The 18378-nt window shown below is 43.8% G+C and overlaps 1 protein-coding gene across 1 annotated transcript; it reads left to right on the top strand.

The window, feature by feature from the left end:
- The first annotated feature begins 867 nt into the window (after positions 1–867).
- Positions 868–14958, top strand: LOC102825983 (zinc finger protein 709-like). The gene is made up of 4 exons (XM_006877454.1): positions 868–930; positions 1071–2024; positions 2109–2362; positions 14640–14958. The coding sequence occupies exons 1-4, from the start codon at positions 868–870 to the stop codon at positions 14956–14958; spliced, it is 1590 nt and encodes a 529-aa protein (XP_006877516.1).
- The last annotated feature ends 3420 nt before the right edge of the window (positions 14959–18378 follow it).

The raw sequence follows: 18378 nt of genomic DNA, 5'->3' as shown, positions 1-18378 counted from the left end.
ACATGTGTGTGTGTAGTCCTGGTGTGGCGCTGTGGGATCAGCACTGGACTTTAATTCACAAGGTCAGCAGTTCAAACTCACCAGCTGCTCCTCGAAAACCCTATACAGGGTCACTATGAGTCAGAACTGACTCAACAGCACTTAATATCAGCAACATACATGTTGTTGATGTTAAGTTCCAGCGAGTCTGTTCCAACCCATAGTGACCCTGTATAGGGTCTCCGAGGAGCATCTGGTAAGATTCAAAATGCCAGCCTTGTGGTTCAAGCAGACTTTGCAGTCCAGCACATTAACCCGCAGCAGTACACCAGGACGCTCAATGACATAGTTGCATGTATGTATGTATGATTTGTTTATAATATTACATATGTACATATATGAATGTATGTATGATATGTTTATAATATAAACCTAGTTGTAAATGAAGTCTTTAGAGCATTTTACATTGACAGCACGTAACAACAACAAATATATATACTATTTTCATAAATAAGAGTCAGATACCAACTATTTGCAACTTATTTCAGTTGGACACATTTATCAGAAAGCCTCATATTTTAGAAAAATTCTGAAAGTTGTATTCGTTTTTCAGAAAGTTGTATTAGTATGACCACTAGATGATTAGTCTCTGAAATGAATCAGGGCAAACTTCCACTCCTGGCACATTCATTGTTCGGTAACGGTGAAATGAGAACCAGTTTATATTCGACTGTGTGTTGCTTATTTTTAGCAGATCTCACGCAATAGACAATCTCTGTGAAAACAATGAAAGCAGCAGTCAGTGTGGAACAAGCTTCAGCTGGATTCCAGATCTTACTCTGCTCCAAAGAGACCCCGCAGATGTCAATGCATTTGAGTACTACGAGTATGGGAAAGCCCTCCTGGATCACTTGTCACGTCCCCACCCTGGCAGGTCTCCCACTGGATGCGGTACTTGTAGCTGTAAGGAACGTGGAGACACCTGCAGATGTGCCCCTCACCTGACCACTGCCGTGAGAACTCTTAAAGGGCGAACGCCCCACAAATGTAAGGAGTGGGGGAAAGACTTCCTGTGTATCTCGACCTTTAAGAATCCTGTGATCACACTCACTGGGGAGAAGCGTTATGAATGCGATGAATGTGGGAAAAGTTTCTATAATATCTCGTCCTTTGGGACGCACATGAGAGGTCACAAACGTGAATATAAGCGATGCTGCCAAGCCTTTGGCCATTCAGCCTTCACTTTGCATAAGAATTTTCATAAGCGAGATAAGCCCTATGAATGTAAGGAATGTGGGAAAGTCTTTCGCTACTTCTCAGTCCTCACTACACATCAAAGAACCCACAGTTCGGAGAAACCTTATGAATGTAAGGAGTGTGGGAAAGCCTTTAGTTTTTCTTCCTCCCTCACCACACATATACGAACTCACAGTGGGGAGAGGCCTTACGAGTGTAATATTTGTGGGAAGTCTTTTATTCAGGCTGCACACCTCACTACACATAAGCGGACTCACAGCGGAGAGAGGCCGTACGAGTGTAAGGTATGTGGGAAAACCTTCACACAGCCCTCAAACCTCACTACACACATGCGGACTCACAGCGGAGAGAGGCCGTACGAGTGTAAGGAATGTGGGAAGTTCTTCAGTTATTCCTCTTCCTTCACTACGCATAAAAGAACTCACAGTGGAGGTAAACCTTATGAATGTAAGGAGTGTGGGAAAGCTTTTAACCAGGCCGCACACCTGACTTCACATATAAAAACTCACAGTCGAGTGCGGCCTTACGAATGTAAGGAGTGTGGGAAAGTGTTTAATTATTACGTAGCCCTCACGATGCATAAAAGAATTCACAGTGGAGAAAGGCCTTATGAATGTAAGCAGTGTGGGAAAATCTTTAGGTACTACTCTGCCCTAACCACTCATAAAAGAACCCACAGTGGAGAGAAGCCCTATGAATGTAAGGAGTGTGGGAAAGCCTTCAGTCAGGCCTCAGCTCTCACGAAACATCTACGAACTCACAGTGGGGAGAGGCCTTACGAATGCATGGTATGTGGGAAGACCTTTAGACGTTCCTCAAACCTCACTAGACATGTCAGAACACACAGTGGAGAGAGGCCTCATGAATGTAAGGAGTGTGGGAAAGCCTTCAGCCGTCCCTCTTCTCTTACTCAACATGTAAGAACTCACAGTGGCGTGAGTCCTTACGAATGTAAGCAGTGTGGGAAATTCTTCAGTTCTTCCTCAGCCCTCACCATGCATAAGAAAACTCACAGTGGAGAAAAACCTTATGAATGTAAGCAGTGCGGGACCGCCTTTAGGTGTTTCTCGGGCCTCACCAGACACATACGGATTCACAGTGGGGAGAGGCCTTATGAATGCAAAGAGTGTGGGAAGGCCTTTAGTCGCCCATCAATCCTCACGACACACATAAGAACTCACAGTGGAGAGAGGCCATATAAATGCAAGCAGTGTGGGAAAGGTTTTAGTCAAGTCTACTCCCTCACGACACACATGCGAACTCACAGTGGGGAGAGGCCCTATGAGTGTGAGGAGTGTGGCAAAGGTTTTAGTCAAACCTCAAAGCTCACTATACACCGGCGAATTCACAGTGGAGAGAAACCTTACAAGTGTAAGGAATGTGGCAAACCTTTTAGGCAGGCTGCACACCTGAATTCACACATAAGAACTCACAGCGCAGAGAACCCTTTATGTCAGAATTGGGACGCTGCGTCCTTACTGCTGTAATTTCAAAGTGCATGCTTCAGAAATTGTACCGTTAAAAACAATTTCTCAGTGAGTAACAGGGCAATTCAAAGTCAAAGAGGCTGTCGTTGGGGCTACATTGTGCCCTTTACAGAACTGACCGTTCCATTCATGACTGTCCTCATTAATCTTTGTTACTTCCTGAATCCAAGCTACATTTTACCTGCTTAAAATCTGACTACGGCAAATAAGGTGGCCAGAGAATAACGTTTTAGGAAATGTCTAATGTCTTTAAATGGTTTTCTTGATGTTATTTTGCATGCAATTAGATACACTCATATCTGACTTTAGATGATTTTAGTTTGGTTCCATATTTAACACATCACCTTGTACTCTTTACTGTTTGTTGTAAGACGAGTCTTTTTCCTTTTATAATTAGTGTTTCTCATAGGATAATACTTTTGAGACAGTGCAAGTGACTGTTTTTTGTCATACTTTGACCCACTCTTAGTTTTAGCATCCGTTGATAATTATGACCTGTGATCATGTTGTTGTGGTGCCCACGATAAAATATTTTCTGCCTCAGTCATTTTCATCTGTGTTTATGAATTCTGCAGGAAAACAGCATCCCTTTCTCTTTATTTATTTATTAAGTTATCTGTACCAGCACAGGCAATCTCTGAATTAATAGCAACTTCCGTTCCTAAGCCTGTCTTTAAGTTCAATTTGTAAGTAAGTCAATGTTACGGACTGAATTATTCCCAATATAAAATAGGTGTCTTCTTGGTTGTTCCATGATTCCTAGTGTTATCTGGATGGATGTCCTCTGTTTTGTTATATCGTGTAATTTTCCTGCATCTTGTGATATGTTGTAAAACCTACAGTATGCCTGTATAGTCCGATTTGGGAGTGTGTTACCTGTTCTGTCACGAGGCAGGGCTAGGGTAGGGGTGTATCTTGGGTAGACCGGTTCCTGGAGGGTGTGATGGGATTCATGCCCTGACTTGACGCATTGCACACATTACAAGAAATAATTGGGAAGAGAAGCACGCAGAGCTGGGAACCTCATCGCCACAGAGAAGGAAGCTCTGGAGCGGAGTATGTGCTGGCCGCCCAGGTGGCTCATAGAACCAGGATACAGAGAGCCGTAACCCTGGAGATCCGATGATGGAATCCGGTGGCAGTGAGCCGGCAGCCCCAGAATCAGGAGATCCACAGTCAATAGAGTCAAGGCTGTACCAATCCACCGAGCAAATGCAGACCGCCCTCAGCCGGAGGCTCACTGTGCAGTGGTGCCTCTGGGCACTTATTTGTAGAGTCGAAGTGGTTTGAACAGAGGGTTTACTGTCCAAGGTGCTGAGGGCTGAGAACTGAGAAAGAGGGACCTGCCTATGGGACTGGCTGGGAAACTCTCCTAACTTAACTATGTACTGATCCTAACTTAACTATGTACTGACTTTCTGATCCTGGATTTTAACCTGTTTTACCAAGACATGTGGAGATCTCCAAGGAATGCCAAGCCCACAGATAAAAAAGATTACCCCAGAGCCAACGTAGAGAAACCTTCCCTAAAGCAGGAACGCAGAATTCAGACTGTAGAACCTCCTCAAGTGTGAGAGAATAAATTTCTGATTGTTAAAGCCAAACTGCTTGTGGAGTTTCTGTTACAGCATTATCAGGGAAATGTGGCAGTTGGGATATTGGCAACTCAGTGATTCTATTGCTGGCGTTTGCTAAGGGGTTACAAAGCTCTCTGAGGCCGCACGTTCAGACTCGAGTCTCCACAACCCACCGGGAGGCAAGGACTTTTCTCTGTCTGGTGAACAAAGATGTCATGGTCTCAGGGCCCCAGACCTGAAAAGCCACCTTGCCGAGTGTTACATAAAGTGACTTAGCAAGTGGCCATGAGCTAACAGCAAGAAAGTTTAGTGCCGTGAGCTGTCCGACTCATAGGTTCCCAAGGAGCAGTTGGTGAATTTGAACCACTGACGTTGCAGTTCAAACCGACCATGTGGTCCAATGCTTTAGCCTACAGTGACACACAGAACCAAGCCATATTCAGCCTCTTAATGACTATTGCCTCACGTAATTTATAATACACTTTACAGGATCTGGTTTGTAACTGTGGATTGTACATAAGTCTAATGTTTGTGACCCAGGGGCTGTCTATATAGGCTAATACTTATTTTTTTTTTTTTTAAGTTTTTTTCTTACTCCAGTTAGCCCAGATTTGGTTATTTTTTGTAATTTTTTGTTTTACACATTCCCATTGTGATTTGTATCTTACCTTCTGCCAGGGTTCAAGACTCATCTTGTCCTGTTTCTATCAAACTTTACAATCAGACTTCAAGTAAACCTGTTTTTCTATAAGAGAATAATATGTCAAAACAGCATCTAAATATTAGGTGTGTATATTGCTACTGGCTCTAAAATTGGAAAGAGCTAGGGAATATGAAGGGGCTTCAAAGATTTCATGGAAAAATGGAATGAGAAGATAATGGGAAATTTCCAAGAACTTTATAAATCCTCATACACATACGTGAGTATATATGAAGATAAGCATTTATAATTGGTGGAGGGGAATTTAAAAAGTTTGTGGAAGAAATTATAAAAGTCTTCAAAACTTTTTGAAGTCCTCTTGTATTTTAAAAACTGTAAAATCACACTCATATCTCTTAATTCCAATCCAACAACAGAGGATTTACTTTAGCCTTTTCTCTTTATTTGTTACTCTTTTGTGTAATAGTAAGACTCTTGCCTCTCCGCCTGTCCTTAATCTTAGAATACATACACATAAAGTCATTTTAACTGAGAACTGGCTTTCATCTCGGGCTAATTTGGGAGGTGGCGCTAGTGTGTCTCCAAGTCGTGCAACTCACTGTTGAGACTGTAGACTTTGCAAAGCAATAAATCTTCATGGGAGCAGAAAGCCTCATCTTCCTCCCACAGAGCAGCTGGTAGATTTGTACTACTGACCTTGTGCTTACCAGCCCAATACGTAACCACTATACTACTAGGGGTCCTTGTTAAGTGCCATCGAGTCGGTAGCGACCCTGTATACAGTTTGCGAGGAGCAGCTGCTGAGCTTGAACCTCTGACCTTGCAATTCAAAGCAACCTTGCAATATGGTGCATTATCCTACAGCGCCTTAAAAATCCAACTCAAACTTAGCTATCAATCAAGTCAATTCTGACTCCTAGAAACGCTATAGGACAGAGTAGAACTTCTCCAGAGCATTCCTAAAGTTGTACATCTTAATGGAAAGCCCACTGCCACATCTGTCTCCTACAGAGCAGTTGGTGAGTTCAAACCACCAGCCTGTCCGTTAACATATTGCCTAACTACTGCACCACAAGGGCTTCTGCACAGCTTAGGAAACGCTCACAAGGACGGCAGAGCACCTTGTCCGCTCCACTGTGTCTCCCTGCTAGTGAGTCCTGCACACATCACTGTATTGGTGTAGGAATGTCCAGACAAGGGCAGCAAACTTAGGAACTTCTTGCTGTGCATCCTCATTGAGGCTAACTTGGAAGGGCTGGGAAAAGATCAGAGCAACTCCGTGGTGACCTAATGCTAACTTCTCCAGGCACGATTTTGCTTTCATACACGACTGTCCAATAAAAGTAAAGATGTCGAAGCTTCAAAGTGAATTTTGGTTTCTGAGAAGCTTCTTGGTTGGAGACCATCATGCTTTGTGGACATGGAAGATCTGCGCTGAGACCCTTCCAGACCTTACCTCTTGCATGTCTTCATTTGCATTTATTTGTTTGTTTGCTTAAGTTATTCTTTTCTGGAAGTCTTTTGTTTTCTGTAAATTCTGTGAGTCATTCCAGTAAGTTGTTGAACCCAAAGAAAGCTCATAAGAGGGCTAAATAGTCTGGATTTTGAGACTGATACTCTTAACAACATGGGAGGCACCCAGAGTTTTAGTTAAAGGAGTTCATAAGTTGGAAATCATTCAGGTTTCCAAACTTGCCTTTCTGGGCAGTCTGCAGGACAAAGTTCTTTTAACTTGTGAGGTCTGGCCTAGCCCATGTGACCACAGAGAGAGGGAGAATTCTTCATGCATGACTTGTGTAGAAACTCAAGAAAGATAAGAAATCTAAGGTTTCCATATAACACAGTTAGTTTATGATGTGGGATTTCTTCATCTTCTTGACGTAATAAAGAGGCGAATCCTTGAAACTCCATCTGACCCTAAAACGGATGTCTCAACTACTGTATGATATATGACTGGTGGAAGATGAACTGTGTCAGACAGATGTCTGTGCGCTTGCTTTGTTTACATAGTGAGGAGGCAAATCCTCCTTAAAAGGGAGTGAATAAACAAAAGAATACATTTAGAGGCAATTTAAAATAAAATATATATTTTATTGTGAATTATGTGATAGTTTACATGGGAGAACATTAGGTTTACATTCATCCTATTGTATATCTTTCATTGCCATGGTTACGGTCCCCTCCATGCATCATCAACCAACCAAAGGGTATACCCTGCAAGCCTGCCCCCTGGTCGTCAGCATACAGCCCTTCTCCCTCTCTGGGACTAAATTCCCCAGGTACTCCATCTCTCCACGTCATCGTCTCTGCCTCCATCTCTGGCATCACTGCTTCTCTGGGTAGTGTCCTGCTCTCCGCTCTTCTCCTTTGATGGTCCCAGGGACCTCCACTCCTAGACTAAAAAGTTAATCACTCCCCTCCTTTTGCTACAAAACGTCTTTTACATTTCCAACCCTCACAGTCAGTCCTGATAACAATTATTCACTGTTATATCACAGGAGACCTATCTGCATCTCCTTTCATCAGCTCCGCCCAGACAGATTGGATACTACTCAGCGGAGATTCAACCTTCCTCCACTCCCTCTGGATCTAGGTTCCCTCTTGAAAGCTTGTAAGCCAGTCACTTCTTGCCTTTGTAGTCCCGTTCCCTACCCCAACCCCCCATTTTGGGTAGCCAATGTTCAAGTTGCCCATCCTGGTCTACTCTGTATGGAGGGGATGGGAATGATCCTTGCTGTAAAGATTTGTTCCCTCTTTTGAGCTACTGCATCCATAGCTGTAGGTCAAGTTCATCAAATTGTATCAGATTACTCTTTTTTTCCTTTTCTTTCTTACAGTTGAGCTCTGATCATCCAGTCATTGCAGCTAGGTCAAGTAGGTATTATGTGCAGGTGTGGGTGTTCTTATGCATATGCCCTCTCATCAACTGGACTTTTCACTCTCCACTCTATTCCTCTGTGGCTATGTCATTGACTCTGGACCCAAGAATCCCAGGTCTTGCCATACTGCTGACCAACCAGGTCTTCACCCGGTTCATAGGAATCTATTGAACATTGTAGGGCTTAGCTCGCAGCTTCATTGCTGTTTTTCCCTCACTTCCCCTTATTGGTGACAAACATGGTCACCAATCAGAGCGTGTATTCCCATTGAGCCTTAGTCTTGGAAGAGGTTAGAGGCAATCTTGCAGGAGCTCCATTAATTTCCGGTTACTCCTTCCATAAGAAGTCCTGGTGTGACGCTGTGGGTTAATGCACCAGACTGCAAGGCCATTTGAACTGCAGGGTCGGTGGTTCAAGCTCACCAGCTGCTCCTTGGAAACCCTATACAGGGATGTTATGGGTCGGAACTGACTCAATGGCATTTCCCAACAACAACAACTTACAAATGTTTCTGTGTCTACATCCATCCAAACCTGCACATGTTGCATCTCAGTGAAAAAATCTGACACCTTCCATCAGCTCTGGGTCCCCCCACTTGTGGGGCCCATTACATTTCCATTTACTCTCTCTCTAGCATCTTCAATATCTTCTGTCTCCTGTTTGCTCTTAGTATGAAATTTCTCCAGCTCACTGAGTCCTCTCCTAATTGTGTTTCAGGACATCCATGTTTAAACTCCTTTGAAAAGGTGCAATCACCAGCCCTGTTCTTAATGTCAGCCACCAATCCAATCAACTCACACGTGTCCCCATTTCCAGCAGAAATCTTTTCCCCAAAATATAATCATTGCAACAGGCTCCAAAGATTCTATCTTTTCATAATCCTTTGTTGTCATATGCCATTGAGTCAGTTCAGACTCATAGCAACCCGGTATAGGGTTTCTGAGGAGCAGCTGGTGGGTTTGAACCGCCAACCTTATGGTTAGCAGTCTGATGCTTATCCTACAGTGCCACACCAGGACTCCAATAAATGTATCCTTTAGCCACTTCAATTACAGAATGTTAGCTTTTAAATTCAGCATGTTATATCCCTCTCCTGCTTAACATTGATTTTTTCAACTCACAGATCTAAAATGAATTTCCCTCTGTTTCTTTAATTTTACATCAAGACTCCACTGTAAGGACACCCCTTCTGTCATCATCTGAACTGCCCTTTCTTGATACTGTCCCGATAACTCTTGTCTGACTCCTCCTACAGCACTTATTACATTCTGTCTCAGTATAAATAGAGCTTGATACAACCTATGCTGGCTTGTGTCTGTTTCTGTGATGAAGAAAGCATTCATACACTTGAATTAAAGTGAACAGAATGCATTACATATGACACATGAGGTTCTTGTATCATCAGCACAAAGAACAGGTCCTATCATACAACAGACCATCTTTTTAAAAATTATTTTTTAATTTTTATTGTGAATTGAGCAATAGTTTACATGGGAGAACATTGGTTTTACACTCATCCTATGGTATTTCGTTTCATTGCAATGATTACAATCCCCTCCGGGCATCATCATTCAACAATATCTGCTTTATTCCCTCTGTTTTTCTTTTTTTTTCCAAATGTACACAAAATCACTCAGAAATATATCATCATTTAAACAACCAAAGGGCACATTCTGCAAGCCTGCCTCCTGGCCACCAGCACCCAGCCTTTCTCTTTCCATGAGTCTAGAGTCCTTAGCTGCTCCCTCTTTCCATGTCCTCATCTCTGCCTCCATCTCTGGTGTCGCTACTTCTCTGGATAGGATACCGCCTTCCTCTGGTGCTCTTCTCCTTTAATGGTCCTAGGGTCCTCTGTTCCTGGAATGTTAAATTAACTATACACCCCTTTGTGTTACAAAACGTCTACCTTTACAGTTGTGATATCTGCAATTAGACATAACAATTACTCAGTATTGAATCGTAAGAATCTTATCCCCATCTCCTTTCATCAGATCCATCCAGACAAGATGAAAACTATTCAGTGGGGATTTTACTTTACCCACCTCCCCCCCCACACACTCTTAAAACTAAATTCCTTCTTGAAAAGTTTTAAACCAGTCACTTTGTGCCTTTATAGTCCAACACCCCACCCCTCATTTTAGGTAGCCAATGACAACAGATAGTCTTTTAATGAATATTGGATGGATGAAATTAAAAAATCAAATGATGAAATAGAAATTTCAAATAACTGATAAAGTGTAATAAAAGAAGACTGGTCCTGTAGGTATATCTTCTGTTGTTTTTGTTTTCATTCATTCTTACATTGGTGACCTCATTGTGCAATTACAGAATAATCTCAGAAACATGGACCAAAACCTGGATGTATACCCAACTTGGATCAGAGTAAAAGTTTTAAAATTCTCTTTTGTCTTGTGTGTGTAAAGGAGGCACACCTGCTCTTATAGACACCGTTTGAAAGGATGCTGTTTTCTTATCCATTCTGCTACTCTAGCTCTTGACTGGTGCATTTCATCCATTTACACTCAGTAGGATTATTGATAGCTATGAATTGATGGCTGTTACTTTGCTGTGTGGTTTTCTGTGATGCTGTTGGGTTTCTTTGTTCCAAATCATTTTCTGTGCTGAGTTCAGTTTGTTTATGCATTTTCTCGTCATTTTCTTCATTGCTGTTGTTTAGCTGTTTACTAAATATTTTAAATTTCCTCTTTTTTGGGGGAGGGTAGATGTGAAGGTATACTAATTTCCTTTGATGTTGCCTTATAATTCATTAATTTCTTATCCAGTTTAAAAGTGTGTTTTATCTTGAAAATGACTTCCTAGTCACTTAGAAGTTCTGTAACTACACTATTCTCTCTTTTTACTTTGTAGTTAGCGTCATTATAAATTGATACCACTGACTCCATATCTTCAGTCTTGTTGGTTTGTTTTACTTTGCATACTTTTATATCTGGATTGCGTAATAGGTCTTGGGGTCATGTATGTAAACCCCAGGTTGTTGTCTGTGGTTGTTCTCAGTTCAAGTAACTTCCTTTAGTAATTTTTAGAAGGTTGGTCTGGTTATTACACATTCCTTTATTGTTATTAAGTACTGTGGAGTCGGTTCCGACTCATAGCAACCCTGTATAGGGTTTCCAAGGCTGTAAACCTTTACGGGAGTAAAAAGCCTCATCTTTCTCCCACGGAACAGCTAGTAGTTTCGAACTGCCGACCGTGAGGTTAGCAGCCCGATTCGTAACCACTATGCTACCAGAGTTCCTTTACACATTCCTTTAGTTTCTGTTAATCTGGAAATGTCCTAGTTTCACTATCGTATTTGAGGGACAGATTCAGGGCAGAGGCGTCAGCAGAGAAGGTTATGGTGACAGTTATTTTGGATTACAAAGGTGTCATGTTAACGACAGTCTACGAGGACACAAGATGATTGATCGATCATGGTAACTTAGGAAAATTGAAAACTGCATTAGTGATAAAAAGGCCAGAAGAGTTATAACATCGAACATTATTTTTTCCATCAAAACAATGCACTTGCTCATTTAAACAATTTTGAAGGACAGCAGGACTGTCCTGTAAGAATTTCTTTGGGAAACTTGACCCCCATTCACCTCACAACCCTGATGTTGCCCCATTAGACTTCTTTTTGTTCTCGAATCTCAAAAAACATTTAAAATGAACACGATTTGAGTCCCTGGAGGATGCCAAGTCTGTGCTTTTGATGTGGTCTAAATCAAAGAGCCTAGAGTTCCTTAATCAAAAGGTGGTGGTTGTTTTCAAGTGCCTTTCAGTCATTTCTGACTCAGGTCAACACTGTATAGGGTTTCTGAGGAGCAGTTGGTGATCTTGAATTGCCAACCTTGCAGTTCAAAATGACCCTGCGTTCTAGTACATTAATGCACAGTGCCACACCAGGACTCCGGTGGGAGTGCTAGAGAGGTGGAAACACTTGTTTGTAAGTGTATAGGCCTAAATGGAGGGTGTATCATGAAATAGTAACTTCATTTCTGATGTTTGTGTTTAATCAATATTTTATGATTTTGACTTACCTTTGTATATAGGAAACCCCAAAGATTCTACAAGAAAGCTACTGGAAATAATAGAAGGAGTCTGAAGATTAGCCATACATACAATATTCAAGACCCTATTTCTGCCAAAAGTTACAACATCATTTGCAGGCCATACAAAATTATCAACTTAAAAATTAGCCTGCTATATTTGGTGAAACGTTTAATTAACTCATCCCTAAGGTGATAGATTCCTGGTGTGGTGCTGTGGGTTAATGCACCAGACTGCAAAGCCATTTGAACTGCAAGGTTGGCGGTTCAAGCTCACCAGATGCTCCTCAGAAACCCTAGCAGTGTCACTATGGGTCACAATCTACTCGACAGCACTTAACAACAAAGGTGATGGCTCAATGTAAACAAAATAAAAATCCTCACCACTGGACCAGTAAACACCATTCTTATCAACGGAGAAAAGATTGAAGCTGTTAAGGACTTCATTCTTCTTGGATCAAGTGTCAACACTCATGGAAGCAGCAGTCAAGAAATCAAACAATGTATTGCATTGGCAAATCTGCTGCACAAGAACTTTTTAAAGTGTTGAAGAGCAGAGATGTCCTCTTGAGGACTAAGGTATGCCTGACCCAAAGCCATGGTATTTTCAATAATCTCATTATGCATGCAAAAGCAGCTGTACAGTGAATAAGGAAGACTGTAGAAGAATTGATGTTTTTGAGTTATGATGTTGGAGGAGAATACTGAAAATGCCATGGGCTGCCATAAGAACCAACAGATATGTGTTGGAAGACATGCAGCCAGAGTGCTCCTTGGAGGCCAAGATGGCCAAACTTCGTCTCTCATACTTCAGACATATTTTCAGGAGGGACCAGTCGCTGGAGAAGGGTATCATGTTTGGTAAGGTGGAGGGTCAGAGAAAAAGAGGAAGACCCCCAATGAGATGGATTGGCCAAGTGGCAGCATCGATGGACTCAAACCTGGTTATACACCCACAAAAAGAACATTGAAAAAGAAACCAAGAAACAATGCCAACTGCAATGCTGTTGTTGTTATGTGCTGTGGAGTCGGTTCTGACTCAGCGACCTTGTACAGGGTTTCTTTCTGAGGCTGTAAAACTTTACGGGAACAGAAAGCCTCATTTTTCTCCTGTGGAACAGCGGGTAGTTTCAAATTGCTGACCGTGAGATTTGTAACCAATCACAATGTTGTTGTTGTTAAGTGCCGTGAAGTTGGTGCTGACCCATTGCAACCTTGTGTGTAGAGTTTCCAAGGAGCAGCTGGTGGGCTTGAACCGCCGACCATGCAGTTCAAACGGCTTTGCAATCTGGCACACTAGACCACAGCGCCACACCAGGACTCCAACCAATTGCAATAGTACCCCCACAGACAAAATACTTATCTAACTAGGGATGCGATTGTTGCCATTGTGTGCTGGTGTCTCTTTTGGCTCCATTGTGACCTTGTATAGGGTTTCCAAGGAGAGGTTGGTGAGTTTCAACTGCCGACTCTGTGGTTCATATCGACCTTGTGGTCAGTGTTTATCCCTGTACAAAGAAAATCACAAAACCCTAATGCAAGGAATCAAAAGAAACCCACACAACTGGGGAAGTATGAATGACAAGCTCATGACTACAAGGACAGCATAGTAAAAGTGTCAATACTAATCAAAGCGATCTATAGATACAGTGCAATCGTGACTTAAATCCCGACCACATTCTCAGCTAGTCGCCAAATTCATATGGAAAGGAAAAAGACTGTATAAATAAAGTATTGAAGACGAAAGTAGGAGTCTTAACACATTCTGATCTCACAATATTGGAGAGTCACTGTAGTCCAAACAGCCTGATATACATACAAGGACAGACACACAGAGCAGTGGAACAGGATTGAGAACCCAAATGGAAATTCATCCACCAGTGGGCAGCTGAAGGACTTCGACAAAGTTCTAAGTCCATTAGGCGAGCAAGAGAGTTTCTTTAACAAATGTTGGCAAATTGGATGTGTAGCTGTACAAAAATTGAACAGGATCCACACCTCACATCATACACACAAGCGATCACAAGATGGATCACAGATGAAGTATAAAACCTAAAAATTTTAAATATCAAGTTTTAAAACAGGGACAATGCTTAGAGTTTTTGAGAAACAAGTTATGTGCAAAAAATTAAATATGGCCCAGTACTTTGAGCATTGTGCATTTTCTGGATGTACCGCTGAAGGAACGATTAGTGTACATTTGGGCTAACATTGTCTTGAATTAATGGACTACCAAACGTGACTCATAATGCCCAGACATCAGAGGATGAACTGGAAGTCCACATTGATTACATTCTTCTCATTGTGCAATCATTCTCACTCTCCTCTCCCAAATCATTCACACACAGTGTGCACCTTGCTCCTAGGGAAAGGTATCTGACATAAAAGAGAGGACAAATCATGAAACAGAAGCCAAACTACAGACTTCAACAGGCACATGTATCTCTGGTAGTGTAGTGGTTACGAATCAGCTTGTGAACCTCAGGGTCAGCAGTTCGAAACTACCAGCTGTTCCGTGGGAGAAAGAGGTGGACTTCTGCTGCCGTAAAGATTTACAGCCTCGGAAACCCTGTACAGGGTCGCTATGAGTCTCAATAGACTCCATGGCACACAAAAACAACAACGTGCAGATACACCTTGAAGAAAACCTAGGCTTTTTCTGAGCGGAAATAAGAACAGCCAAGCCACAAGGCGACGCCACTGGATCCCAGGGACAAGAGTTATAGTTTTCTGTGTTTCCGCACGGTAAGGTTCTACTGCAGCACGGAATGTCCCGAAACCGGAAGCGGAAGTGCGCGTTCTCGTTTGGCCTCCGTGTTGAGCCGCCCTCCTGCTCAGGTGGTACGGACGTTTAGCCAGGGTTGTCCGTGGGTCTGGTTCCCACTTAAGGTGCCCCGCAGGCTCGTGTCCCGGGTCCGAGGGCACTGCTCCCGCTCTCGCGCACTCTCGGTTTGTCCTCCGCCCTCTCGGAGCCTCGAGATCGCTTCCCGGGGAGTCACCGCCGCCTCTTCTTGCGAGAGCCTGGGCCCCCCGGTCATTTTTGCCGCTGCTGGGAGGCCGAGCCACTAGCGGGGAGCTACGCGTGTCGGTGCGTCCTTGGGTCGCGTGGCGTGCGTCCGCGCGGAGCACAGTGTGTGTGTCAGCCCTGCAGCGTCCGCGTCCCGGGGAGGGAATCTGGGAAATGCAGAGGCCGGGCCGCTGGGGCGCCCGGGTTCGGTAACCGGGAATCCATCTGTCGGACAACGGGCTCCCCTTCGTCGTCTCCTCGTTTTATAACCCACCCCCTTAACCCGTTACACTCTACAGCCTGGGGAGCTGTCCTCGGCCCCTGTCACCCCTGACATGTGTGTATTTCATCTGTTGAGCTGCTAGGGGTCGTGGTGATTTGCGCAGACGCAGGTGGTGTCTGTGTGCAGGGACCCTTCCTAGGATAACTCGCTGCGCGCTTTGTGCGAAGATGGTGGGCCAGAAGGAAGGAGAAAGCAAGCCACGTCACGTCTACCCATCCACATACTGTCTAGTTATGGGACATAGTTTACCGTGAATAATGATAAACCAGGCAATGTCTGAGATCTACCCTAAACTGTGTGGTTAGACTTTTTAAAGGACAGTTAAGTGACGCATCAGAAGATGAGTATGGTGAGCTGCGTGGCTGGTTGTGTAAGGCTGGCGGCATGCAGAGTATTTGGGGAAAATAAGTTCGCGGTAGAGAACGCAGAATGATGAATTCGGTGATGAAAGGTCCGATGGATGGAGAGAAAACCAAGTGTGGGTGGTGACTTTTGCCTGAGCCAAATTGGAGGAAGCTATGGTAGCAGGTCTTTTAGAACCAGGCTGACTATACCAGGCTGTTTGGAGGCCAGTGGGCAGCCACTGATGGGCATGAAACAGTTCCTATGCTGCAAATGATTTTGGAAATGGTAGCTGTCATTGAACAGTGTGAGGCAGGAGGTCGTTATGAATAAAGTAAGACTGATGACTGTGGATCAGAAATGGAATGCAACGTTAGGAAGTAACCTATCATTGGTTGAAAGGGCGTAGATTGATGGAAGATGCTGGTGTCTTGTGTTTCAGGCTATGGATCAATGAATGTTTCTTAACGTTTAGATATCAATGTGGTTAAACCAAGTCAGGGACCTTGATAAAATAGAAATTTTGATTCAATAGTTCGGGGGTGGGCCTTGAGATAATTACATTCCAAGTTTATCTTAGAAATATATAACCCTAGAAGTAAGGATGTGAATTCAAAGTAGACCTTGTTATTAGACAAAATACTGCACATGGCCTATTTCTGAAGGAACTAGCTTCCTTCAGAAAGTTCATGGGAAAATGAAATGAAAAGGCAGTTGAATTTTTTTATGAACTTTTAAAATCCCCTGTGTAAAAGGAAGGAAGGTGGTTACAGAGAGAGAGAGAGAGAGAAATGGGAACAGACGCAGGAGATGACTCTCCTGAGGTTGATTATATGGTTGAAAGACAACATATTCAGGAATGCCAGATTTCTCAAAACTTTAGGAAGCGGTGTCATGGTTTAAGAAAGAAAAGGGAAAAGAAGAAAGAAAAGCAATTGCATAACTAACAAGGGAAAATGCTAATTGTATATTGTTGTTGGTAAGTGCTGTCAAGTCGGTTCTGACTCATAGCCACCCTGTATAGGGTTTCCGAGGACCAGCTTTTGAGTTTGAACTGCTGACCTTGAGGTTTGCAGTCCAGGGCTGATCCTACAGCAACATGCCAGGATTGCATATTAAAATTTTATAAATGAACAGTTTTTAAAAGCACACTACAATGGTTTCATGGAGTCCTAGTGTGGCACTTGCAAAGTCAGCTATTCAAACCCATCACTCTTTCCTTGGAAACCCTATACAGGGTCACTATGAGTTGGAGCCAACTACTTAACAATAACAGAATGCTTTCAATGGTACATAATTACAAATGAATGAAGCACACTGTGTTTACTGACAAACTGTGTAAAAGTATGTTCTGTGTGAACATGTACCCATGACCTCTGGCTTCCTTCAGGATATCAGGTTCAATTTGTCCAGCCTGGCAAAGCTTCATTGGTTCTCAAACTGCAGAATGAGTAAATGCTTCCATCTGTGATCTTGTTGCCAGAAAGAGCCCCAGAAGGCAAGTGTGTGCTGGAGAGACTGTAGATCGTCTGCCTTAAGTGTAAATGTTTGCTGCGTGGATCACTGCCCTGAGCCTGGAGGAAGCTAAGAGCCTGTCACTCCTGTACACGCAATCCTGTCTCCACCCCCACCCCCTCGCCCCTCCTTCCTTTCCTCTCAGCTCTCCAGTGTGGTGCAGGGAGACCGAGTCCAGTCCAGGCGGCTGGGGACCCAGGACGATCACCTGGTACATCTGTGAATCCGAGGGAAGGGTTTCAGCTGCTCGGCCTGGTGTGTGCAGCTCCCAGCATTCATCTAACTCCACGCTGCCCGCTGCTCTGCTGCCACTGCCATCTGCTGCCTCAATTGGCTTCAGGGACGTAGAGAGAAGAACCCTTAGATGACCGAAAGTGACAGGCAGGAAATGGTGAGTGCCACAGGGAACAGGTTCCTTTTTCGGGAGGAGGGAGGCTGCAGGTGACATGCTGTAGGGAGAGAGGGAGGCTACAGGTTCTGTAGGGCTTCCTCAAGGAAGTAAAAGGTGGGGGCAGCCTACAGGCTGAGCCCTGGAGGCACCCTCAGGCCCTGCTTCACAGTCACTGGGACTTGGTGTCTGTGGCGCCTTGAGACTGATACCTGGGTCCTTCCATGACTCTCAGAGTGCTTCCCCAGGGTCCTAACACTGCCATCCTGGGCTTTGATGTTCCGTGTTGACTGGGACAGAGTTTCCGGAGCCGCGCTCCAAATGGGAGCCCATTCCTCACGTTCCTCGAGCTGTGGCTTCCACTCCCACACTGAGCTATGGGATGGAGAAGATGCCACAGAGGTCTACACAGAGGGTGGGCTGTCAGGAGGTGCTGATGCTCTCCAGATGTCACTCCGGGGGTCTCCTTGTCTGCGGGCAGTGCTGTTGTCTTAAGGCTTTCACCATAATTCAAAGGCATCAATTCTTTTACGTTCTTCCTTATTCACTGTCCCAACTTTCACATGCATATAAGGCTATTGAGAATACCATGGCGTGGGTCAGGCACACCCTCACACCTGTTGACTTAGGTAGAGCTGATATATAATTTAAAAACAGATCCTCACACCTGTTGACTTAGGTAAAGGTGATATATAAGAAGCCAAAAAAGTGCTGCCAAGTCGATTCCGACTCATAGTGACTCTGCATAGGGTTTCCAAGGAGTGTCTGGTGAGTTTGAAGTCCTAACCATGCGATCCAATGCATTGACCGACATTGCCACACCATGCCGGGGTCTGACCCCGACATAGTTGTCACGAGTTTTTGGTTCACGAGGAGGGGAGATCCAGCGGCGATAGGGATAGCGAAAGAATACACAGAGAAACAGAAGAAGGGAGACAATGAGGCACCCCAAAG

The sequence above is a fragment of the Chrysochloris asiatica genome, unplaced genomic scaffold, assembly GCF_000296735.1.
Source record: "Chrysochloris asiatica unplaced genomic scaffold, ChrAsi1.0 scaffold00500, whole genome shotgun sequence".
In the NCBI taxonomy this organism is placed as follows: Eukaryota; Metazoa; Chordata; class Mammalia; order Afrosoricida; family Chrysochloridae; genus Chrysochloris; species Chrysochloris asiatica.
Note: the sequence above shows the minus strand (reverse complement) of the source record. Positions and strands in the feature narration are given on the sequence as shown.

What these genes read in the sequence shown, in the direction of transcription:
- LOC102825983 (XM_006877454.1), top strand. Translation starts at nt 868, where the DNA reads ATGGGAAAGCCCTCCTGGATCACTTGTCACGTCCCCACCCTGGCAGGT. An exon ending in AGAGGCCTTACGAATGCATG is followed by an intron (nt 2,025 to 2,108) that starts GTATGTGGGAAG and finishes CATGAATGTAAG; the next exon opens with GAGTGTGGGAAAGCCTTCAG. An exon ending in AGGCCTTATGAATGCAAAGA is followed by an intron (nt 2,363 to 14,639) that starts GTGTGGGAAGGC and finishes CCGCACGGTAAG; the next exon opens with GTTCTACTGCAGCACGGAAT.